General features: G+C 32.8%; 4 protein-coding genes across 4 annotated transcripts in view; 2 read left to right on the top strand and 2 right to left on the bottom strand.

Moving 5' to 3' along the window:
• Window positions 1-1,061: 1,061 nt before the first annotated feature.
• LOC134832751 (mini-chromosome maintenance complex-binding protein) lies at window positions 1,062-2,972 on the top strand. The gene is made up of 2 exons (XM_063846885.1): window positions 1,062-1,225; window positions 1,284-2,972. Exons 1-2 carry the CDS (start codon window positions 1,118-1,120, stop codon window positions 2,925-2,927), a joined length of 1,752 nt encoding a protein of 583 aa, XP_063702955.1. The 5' UTR covers window positions 1,062-1,117; the 3' UTR covers window positions 2,928-2,972.
• Window positions 2,973-3,872: 900 nt separating this feature from the next.
• On the bottom strand, window positions 3,873-4,786 carry LOC134838256 (THO complex subunit 7 homolog). Its single transcript, XM_063853747.1, has 3 exons — window positions 4,692-4,786; window positions 4,513-4,633; window positions 3,873-4,458 (listed from the first exon to the last, which is right to left on the bottom strand). The coding sequence occupies exons 1-3, from the start codon at window positions 4,699-4,701 to the stop codon at window positions 3,939-3,941; spliced, it is 651 nt and encodes a 216-aa protein (XP_063709817.1). The 5' UTR covers window positions 4,702-4,786; the 3' UTR covers window positions 3,873-3,938.
• Window positions 4,787-5,116: 330 nt separating this feature from the next.
• Window positions 5,117-7,185, top strand: LOC134832828 (ubiquitin carboxyl-terminal hydrolase nonstop). The gene is made up of 3 exons (XM_063847016.1): window positions 5,117-5,428; window positions 5,499-6,907; window positions 6,966-7,185. Exons 1-3 carry the CDS (start codon window positions 5,291-5,293, stop codon window positions 7,006-7,008), a joined length of 1,590 nt encoding a protein of 529 aa, XP_063703086.1. The 5' UTR covers window positions 5,117-5,290; the 3' UTR covers window positions 7,009-7,185.
• A 1,817-nt stretch (window positions 7,186-9,002) lies between these two features.
• The window catches only part of LOC134837417 (Krueppel-like factor 6), a 28,352-nt gene continuing 27,375 nt past the window's right edge, over window positions 9,003-9,979 (bottom strand). The window contains exons 5-7 of the mRNA XM_063852792.1: window positions 9,286-9,929; window positions 9,137-9,226; window positions 9,003-9,085 (exon numbers count right to left, since the gene is read on the bottom strand). Of these exons, the coding sequence (XP_063708862.1) occupies window positions 9,003-9,085; window positions 9,137-9,226; window positions 9,286-9,929 (817 nt within the window). The remainder of the gene's footprint in view (window positions 9,086-9,136; window positions 9,227-9,285; window positions 9,930-9,979) is intronic.

Raw genomic sequence — 9,979 nt, 5'->3', positions numbered from 1 at the left:
CGACACACCATAAAAAATTTTAAAATTTTGTAAATTTTTGAAGGAAAATTTTTTTTTCGGAGTTTTTTTGTAAGGTTTTTGATTAAAAATGATTAGTAGATCAATTAAGCAACTAACATAAGCTATTATTTCTGCAAAATTTGTTTAAATTTCTGAGATTTTTTGTAAAAAATATTTATGAATATTAACTTTTTTCTTATTTTGACCAACATATGAAAGAAAAATAAAACAAAAAATAAATAAAAATTAAATGAGACATGGAAAAAAGCTAAAAAAATATGAAGTAAGTAGGAAGTTGTGGGATAGTTGATGAGTAAAAAATAGAAAAATTTTGGCAAAATTATAAAATTCAATCTTTGGTAAAAAAAAACTTGAATTTTAAATGTTTTGCACGAGTTTTTATATTTTTTACGCATCATCTTTCGATTTTCCATCAAATGTTTTGTTTGAATGGAAATACAAAAATTTTTAAAAATAACTGAAATTTTTTGTCCAATTTTGAAATTTTCAACAACGACTCATGTTGTCTATCAAAAAACTAATCATCTCAAATAATGAAGTCTTTTCACCTATATTTTACATATTTCAGGAAAAATTGTAGAAAAATTTAACTTAATGAATTGCTTAATAAACGTTATTTCTGATGATTTTAACTAATTTTTACCAAAACTTTGCTTTAATTAAAGATTGTTAATGGTTTTGTGGGTTTTTAGTAAATTAAAAAAAAACTAAAAACATAAATTTTCACACTTTTCGTTGCCAATTTCATTTTTTTGTCCTTTGTTGTTTTTAAATGTTAAAATTATTCATTTTAATTTTGTTTTGGGTGAAAAAGAAAAAAATCACAAAAAAACTTAGAAATTTTAATAAAATAAAAAAGCTTACAATGGTTGATTTATTCACCTGTACACCATTTTCAATCATAAAATTTACAAAGAATATTAAAAAAAAAAACAAATTTCCTCCAAAAATTTACAAAATTTTAAAATTTTGCATGGCGTCTCGCAGACTTTTTTGGTTGCGAGACACCAATTTTTTACAGTGCACTGAAATTTAAAGCGGGAAACCATCGAGTCAAAAAATCATTGAAATTTCTTGTTAAATTATTGAAAAAATCATGGAAAAATTTACACCTGAACAGTATTTTGCGAATCCCGAAGAATTCCTTCGTGAAATCAGCTCTCTTGGACATCAAATCCCCTTGATGAGCCACATCGATGTCGATGTAAGTTTTTATTTCCTGGATTTTTTCACTTTTTACTCACATTTTTTGTTTTTAACAGACCTCCAAGCTAGCTGATTGCTTCCTAGTCCGTTTCCGTGGCATGATTCAAGACATGATGGATCCCGAATTGTACCTGGAAAAGTATCAAATCACAAATGGCGCGGAAACTCGCATCCAAAATGGAAAATATCGTGATACTTTGGTGTTGAAGGCCGGCGAGAAGGTGAATTACGATGCCGAGGACAATGTTCACGGCGAAAGAAGATCCGTTTTTGTCGTTTCCGTGCCCGGAGTCAATTCATGGGTGCACGAAGTGGAGAAAAGTGTCTATGGAATCACGAAAAATGGTGAAATTTTGCAAGAAACTTCCGTGGAAACAATTTCTAATGGAGTAAAAAGACCTTTAAACGAGGATGAAGAAGTTATGGAGACCGATGAAGAGCCTCCAGTGAAGAAAATTGAGTCAGAAAGTAATGTTACCGAACAAAAAGCACCAAACAGCTTGTTATCTGCCGAATATTTGCTTAATTCGCCACTTCCGGATCGTCCAAGCAAGGCATGTATCGTCAAATTCTACGAAGACTTCGACTCTTTAACGTTAAATTCCGTCGTTGATGTCATCGGATTTCTCGCTGTTGATCCAGCGCTCGATGGCACCTTCGACGAAGGTGATGGCTTTATCGACGAGACTGAACGTCAAGCAACGAACCCTCCGCCGTCACTAATTCCGCGATTGCATGCCGTAAAAGTGACAAAACTCACGCATATTAACCCGTATTTCGACCTCGGAAGTCAAGAAGAGTCAAAACCGGAAGAAGTTTACAAGGATTTACGCCTTGCGCTGTCCCAATGTCTCTTCGAGGACGTCATTGCTGCCGATTATCTCATTGCTCATTTAATTTCCACGGTCCACACGCGCAATAATATCCATGCTTTGGGCAAATTGAGTCTCAATATCAGCAATATTCCGTCTCAAGTGCTGCCGGAATTCACAACTGCCTTGTACGAAATTATAGAAATGCTCGTGCCAGCAAGTCATTACTTCCCCATGACGCTGGAAAATATGAACACGTGCCAATTTGTGCCGAAAAAGGATTACAAAACGAATAAACTCACCTCGGGCATTCTCCAGTTGGCACCGCACACACATCTCGTACTCGACGAGACACGATTGCAAGTCGGGAAACTGGAAGCAGCTGGCGTGGATGCCTTAAAAAGCATCGCAGACCTCATAAATGCCCAACGGTTAAAGTACAATTTCCAATTTTACGAGATTGAATTCGACACAGATGTTCCCGTTTTGATTTTGAGTGAGGGAAAAAGTATGTTGCCCAACGATTGTCACATCCCGTTGAAGCCCCAAGCTGATTTAGCGATAATTAAAGAGACATTTGTCGCCGTGAAACATTTTCTTGCACCGCGATTGCCGGCAATGAGGAAATTTTTGACGAAACAGAGGAAGGCGGAGTTCGATGTGAAGCCGGAAGACACGGAAATGATCCAAAATGCGTTTGTGGAGATGCGGCGCGATAATGAGAAGGTCACGGCAGATGATTTGCACTCGTTGTTGGTGTTGTCACGATTGATGGCGTTGTCGAGAGGACATGGTGTGATGAGTAAGGAGATTTGGGATGCCACGATGGCATTGGAAGCGGAGAGGAAGGAACGTGTAGCGCAACTTCCATCACGACGAAGAATTTGAATTTTTTCTTCATTGAATTTCATTAAAATTGTTTTTTTTTATAAATTTTGAATTTTCTTGATATTTTATTTAGATATTTTTTTTTTGTTCAACATAAAATTTTAAAAATGGCTTGAAAATCCGAGTTTTTAGAGATTAAATGGAAACTTTACCTTGCCAATTTTCTAAATTTTTTGTTAAAAATCTGTTAAAATTCGAAACTTTGAACAGAAAAATGTCTAAAAAAATTTTTTTAGCCCAAAAATTTTTAATATTTCCTTATAAAAATTAAAAATCTGAGTAACAAATGGAAGTAAAAATTTTTTTAAAGCCAAAATTCTGAAAATTTTTTTGAATATTACATTTTTGGAAAGTAAACGAACCAAAAACCTTTCTTAGATGCAATTTTTTATTTAAATCTCGAAATTTTTTGAGAGAAAATTGATAAAGTTCCTTTCATGAAACGCAAATTCTGTAGAATTTCTTAAGAAATTAAAAATTCACAGGAGGAAATGGGACAAAAAAATTTCGTTAAAGCTCAAAACTAGGAAAATTTCTTGGGAAGATCTAAATTTGGCTCAAAATCTAAATTTTTCCTTCAAAAATTGAAAATTCTTTGGGTAAAAAAACGAAAAATCTATCTTGGACCCAAAAATTTTCATTAAAAATTCGATTTGTTTGAGCAAACAGACTAAAAAATTTACGGGAAAACCAAAATTCTGAAAATTTACATGAAAAAAAATAATTTTTAGAGATCAAAAGACGAAAATTCTTGATTTTGTTTTGAAATACAGAAATTATGGAAAGAAAGTGACCTTCAATGAGTTCGAAATTCTAAAAATTTACTATGAAAAATCCAAAAAATCGAAATTTTCGGAGTGAAATAAACGAATTACCTTCAAAAAACCTGAAATGTTGCAACTTTCCTTTGAAAATTGATCTTTTCGAGCATCAACTCCACTAATTTGTTCAAAAAACATCTTCTGATTTTGAAATTTCCTTACTTTAATCGTCAAAAAATGCTTTAAATTTCTAACTAACATCCATTTCCAACACGGGATCATCATGTGCCTCTCCCTCTTCGGACGACGTGTTAACTTCTCCGGCTTCTTCTTCCTCATCCTCACCCTCGCTCGCGGAATCTGACAATTCTCGCTGCAATTCCGACACAGCGCGCATTAATACTGTGAAATCCTTCTGTCTCTTTTCCAATTTTTTCTCTAAACTTCCACTCTTCACCTCCAGTTGCTGCAATTCCTCCTTCAACGCATTCAGTTTCGAAATTGTGTTCTGTCGATCGGGTTGCTGGTTGATAACTTTCGCTAAACTATCGTATTCCATGCGATTTCGTCGGATTTGCTTGGCTATCAAGAGATTCTCCTTGTTTTGCTCAATTTGATTTTTGATATTTTCAATGCCCTTGTTGATCATCTCGGAGATTTTTTCGTAATTTTTGAGTTCCCGCTTCATCATTTGACTGGAAAAGTGGGATTTTTTCATCACGAATTCACATTGAGCGATTTGGGCGAGCATTCGATCGTGCATTACTTCACTAAAAAGTTAAATTTTAATTTTTAAAGAATTTCTTTGGGTTTGGAGGTCTTACGTGTTCTCGGGGGTATCAGAAGTATTACACCAGATGATAAAACTCTTCATCAGGACATTCAATCGACGATCGTCGCCTGTTCCATCGGCATCAATTAATAGCCGGCGTTTGATAACTTCCTCTAAAAATCAAAAATTAATTGAATTTTATGAAAATATGAGAAAAAATCAATTTTTTACCATCAGCCATTTGTCTTAATTTTGTGTAATTCCCTGAAAAATCCTTAAAAATCAAAAAAGTCCTTTCGATTGTTTTGATTTCACGACTGGAAATGCCTCGGTGAGTCGGTTAAAAGTGATAAAACTGAATTAGCAGGAAATAGAGGGCGCTTCTCCGGAAATGACTATCAACGCCACATATCAACCTGGTGTTGGGTTTTTGAACTACAATGGACCGGCTTTTAATTTTTGAGTTTTTCCTGGTTTTCTGACAAGGATTTTCATGAATTTCCATACAAAATCCTCAAAAATTAAATTTTCTTCAAAATTTTTACAAAAATTAAAATTTTTCTTACCATTTTCATTCATGATTTTACAAAAAACGTCGAGGAAAGGCGTCGTTCAGACACAAACTCGAATAATAACAAAGGGATCGTCCACGAAACTGTCTCTTTTCGAACGTACAAAAACAAAAAAATACAAATAAAGACGAAAATTATTGTCCAAAGTGTCCTAAAATAATTGTGTAAAGGCTCCTTGCACACCGTAACTACTGCCGATCGTTGTCAATTGTTGCTGCCGCCGAGTTAAACGCCAAATTCCGTGTAAATCCGAGAAAAATGTCCGATCATGTCAGTACAACAAATAGTAATTGTTTACATTTCGCGAGTTATTTGTCACAATACGGCAGATCGTCCTTTTCCGTGGTGCATGCCTACTTCAGCACGCCGATCAGCAAGGAGGCTCGACGACAAAAGGTACAACTCGTGATTTTTCTGCTGCGTCGGCGTTCTCAGAAACGAAAAAAAATTTTCTCTCTCATTCCAGGCATTGACTTGTTTATGTTATCAGTGTGGTGGATCGGGACCTAATTTGTATGCGTGTCTTCACTGCATCTACTTTGGGTGCAAAGGGCCTCATATCGGGGAGCATTTGAAGATGAACAAACATTTCATCGCGCTGGAACTCAGTTACGGGATGTTGTGGTGCAACAGTTGTCGCGATTTCATCTACGATGCCGAATGCATGGAAATTGCGAGGAAACACCTGCAAAAAGAAGCACGCAGCTTGAACAAAAGTCTTTCATGGCGACCTTGGGCACCGACACAACTCGAAATTGACTTGTTGCTGAAACATCCGAAACGGAGAATTGTCAGTTCCATGTCGAGTATCGGGCTGAGGGGGCTTTTGAATCTCGGGTCGACATGTTTTATGAATTGTATCGTGCAAGCGTTGATCCACACACCACTTTTAAGGGATTATTTCCTGTCAGAACAGCACGAATGCAATATCAAGAGCACGATGAAGTGTCTCGTGTGTGAAGTTGCGCGAGTTTTTCAGGAATTTTACTCAGGAGCGAAGGCTCCGTTGTCACTACATCGTCTCCTGCATCTAATTTGGAACCATGCGAGGCATTTAGCGGGCTACGAGCAACAAGATGCGCACGAATTCTTCATTGCGACACTCGATGTGCTGCACAGACATTGCAAAAATGCCCAAATGGAGACACAAAAAAGTCAGAGTGACAAGAAAAAAGCCACAGATAATGTGCATGCCCAATGCAACTGTATCATAGATCAAATTTTCACGGGTGGACTACAAAGTGACGTCGTCTGCCAGGCATGTAAAGGTGTCTCGACGACAATTGATCCCTTTTGGGACATTTCCCTCGACTTGGGCGAGGCACATCATCCGGGTTGCGGACCGCCAAAGTCCCTCATTGACTGCTTGGAGCGCTTTACGCGTGCCGAACACCTCGGTTCGAGTGCCAAAATCAAGTGCTCTTCGTGCAAAAGTTACCAGGAATCCACGAAACAGCTGTCGATGCGCACACTGCCAATTGTCGCGAGCTTTCATCTCAAACGCTTCGAGCACTCTAGTCAAATTGATAAGAAAATTTCCACGTTTATCTCATTCCCGCCCGAACTCGATATGACGCCCTTCATGTCGGCCTGCAAGAAACAAGGTGCTGCCTCGACATCCACTGCCACGTATCAGCAGCAGCAGCAGCAACAACAACGAAGCGGCTCCAGCAGCAAAGACGATTGTGATACAAAGAAACAAAATTTGGGTTGTGGCGATTACCGGTACTCACTTTATGCGGTAATTAATCATGTGGGCACGCTCGATGCCGGTCACTACACGGCTTACGTGCGACATCACAAAGATATTTGGGTGAAATGTGACGATCACATTATCACGACAGCGACACTGAAACAAGTATTAGATAGCGAAGGGTAAGATTTCTCAATTTTTGATAAAATTTCCTTTAAAAAAATATTTTTTTCTTTTTAGATACCTCCTGTTTTATCATAAAAAAGTATTAGAATACGAATAACTATTTCCGAAATCAGAGAAGAAAAAAAATTATGTACGTGTTTCGTCGTTCTCTCGTGTTATTACGATTAATTTATCTATTTTTGTATCCTTCTTTTAATGTTATACGACTATTTTTTTAATGACATAGACAATTGTTAGTTAGTAAGATCGGTTAATTTAACGATTTCTTTAATTGATGAACAAATTTATGTAATAAAAATGTATAAAAATATCAAAAATTCGTAAATTTTATTTAAAAAAAAAATCAATTCAAACTGAAAAATGTTAAAAATTTTGATTTTGTTTGAATTTTCAAGCGAAATTGCCTTTAAATCTCTACTTTTTCTGTATAATCAACGTTGCCCATTGATAAAAATTTTCCCAATAAAAATAAAATAATAGTTGAATTGATTTAAATAAATCATGGTAGGTATATTTTATCTTTCCAGTGTAATTAAGCCGTTCCAAATTTATTTCGAACTTTTTGTCCCAAAAACTTTTTTTCAAAATGGGAGGGGGCAAAAAAAAAAAAAATTTTTTTGAAATACTTTTTTATACAAAATTACAAAATTTAAATATTAATTTTATCATTAATCAATATTTTAGTTGTTTTTAAGGTATTTTCATTGAAAAAATCTTATTAAAAATTGATTTCAGAGAAATTTTAATGAAAAAATTGAAAAAGAAAATTTTTATAAAAAAAAAAAAAATCATTAAAAAAATTTTAAAAACATAAGTTTAATGATTTAGGAAAAATATTTTTAAAAAAGAAAATCCTTGTAAAAATATCATTTTGAATACAAAAGTTCAAAAGAATAAAAAAATATTTTTTTTAAAATTTCCCAAAAAATTATGAAAATAGATCGACAGTTTTTGATGAAATTTTTAACTTTTTTTCGTCCCATTGGATTTTTGGCTTTTGAAAAATAACAAAAAGTTCAAAAAAATAAAAATTTGGAGCGGTCTTTTTTTAAAAAAAATAGTATTTTATAATTTTTTTCGCTTCTCACTAAAAAAAAAATTTTCAAATTCAAAATTAACAATACTTACCTTTAAAACAAAAACTCGTAAAATTAAAAAGTAAAAAACAAAAGATAGATATAAAAATTATTTATTTTTCTACTATTGTAACAGAAAATCAAGTACAAAATGCTTCTTTACTATTTTTTAATCATTAATAAAATTCTCTTTTCAATATAAATAATCTTCTGACGAAAAAATTTCAAAGATATATTAATATATATATTTTTTAATTAATTTAATATTTATTTAAAAGTTTAGAGCAAATAAAAAATCACTTTCCTTAAACTTATTGATAAAATTTAAAGAAAATCATAACTGGCATATATTTTCATTGAATAGGATCTTATTTGTGTTTGAGACTTCCTCTTTTTTTACTGACACTTTTTAACTTTATTCATTTATTAAAATTATTTTTTATAATAAAATTGTAATAAATTACTAACTAATTTTTTTTCTTTAATATTTTAAAAATCTATTATTGAAAATTCATCATATATAATTTTTTTTTGATAAAAGTATTTTGTTTACAATGAAATAACGTAAAATATATAAAAATTTCTTTTATAATATTTATAATTAATTGTATTATATATTTATAAATTAATGCAATTATTTATTTATTATTAAAAATTTGTATAAAAACTGGCTCTAAATAATATTTTAATATTTATTTAAATATTCTTCCTAACTAAGAATTATTACTGGCTTGTATTGATCAGGTTTTAAATTTTAATTCTGTGAAATTAATTATTTTTTTATAATCTTGAATGAATTTTATTCGTTAAGGTACAAATATTTTTACTGTATTTTTTTTAATTTAATTTATTTTTAATAAAAATACTAAAATTAATATCAATAATATTTAATTATTAAATCATGGGATTTTGTCATTTCATGAGATTCTTCATTTTTACACTTTTTAAGTACGTATTAGGAATTCAATCGTCTTTCTTCTTGAGTTTTATTTTAATTTTTTTGTGTAATATCATTTTAATGCCTTTTCATATGCAGACTTAGGTGATCCGAGCGACTAAACGATCGCGAACATAATTTACAACGGAATGGTTTGAGCCCTAAAATTAAAATTTATTAAAAAAAATTTAATTAAAGAAAAAAAAAATTACCTGTATGTTTTCGAAAATGTCTTGTCAGTTCGTCAGATCTTGCAAAACGCCAGGTACATGATTCCCAAGTGCACACGTAGGGTTTTTCACCTAAAAAAGATATTTTTTATAAAAATTGGGTTTTAATGAAGGTCATGGAGGGTTTTTACCTGTATGCGTTCTCTTATGTGCCTTGAGATGTGAACTTTTGGTATAAACCTTATCACATCCATCACATTTGTGCTTCTTACTGCTATTATTACTATTCTTCTGGTCGGCTATTAGTGCGCTACTATCTAACATTGCTTTAAATGCATTGCCATTTTTATTATTTATGTTGTTGTTGTTATTATTGTTGTTGTTGTTCAGAAACGATGTTGAACTTGTAAATGATGTGGTTGGTTTCGAGAGAGCTGAGTAGAGTTTTTGTTGTAGATATAATGCAGCAGACTGGCTAAATTTACTATTATTGTTATTATTATTACTGGCATCGTTATTGTTGTTGTTGTTAGGACTATTCGTATATTTGTTATTATTATTATTGCTACTTAACGTAAGTTGTTGTTGTTGCTGCGGATGCTGATGATGTTGTGCATGGTGATTATTTGTTGCTAAGAGTTTCTGGCCTTTTGTGTGAGATTCTAAGACATTTAAGTTTATTAAGTAGTGATTGTTATTGTTGAGATTTAGGTTTGTCGGTGATGTGTTGGCTGCGACGGTGCTTATTGCGCGCTGCAGTAGCGTATTTGCCACATGCAATGACGGTGGAGGCGATTTCTGGACGTTATTGTTGTTGTTGTAGTTGTAGGACGATCTGGAATTGTAAGTATTTGTTAATATTCTTGTTGATTTTTCCATTATTTA

Source organism: Culicoides brevitarsis, chromosome 1 (genome assembly GCF_036172545.1).
Source record: "Culicoides brevitarsis isolate CSIRO-B50_1 chromosome 1, AGI_CSIRO_Cbre_v1, whole genome shotgun sequence".
In the NCBI taxonomy this organism is placed as follows: domain Eukaryota; kingdom Metazoa; phylum Arthropoda; class Insecta; order Diptera; family Ceratopogonidae; genus Culicoides; species Culicoides brevitarsis.
Note: the sequence above shows the minus strand (reverse complement) of the source record. Positions and strands in the feature narration are given on the sequence as shown.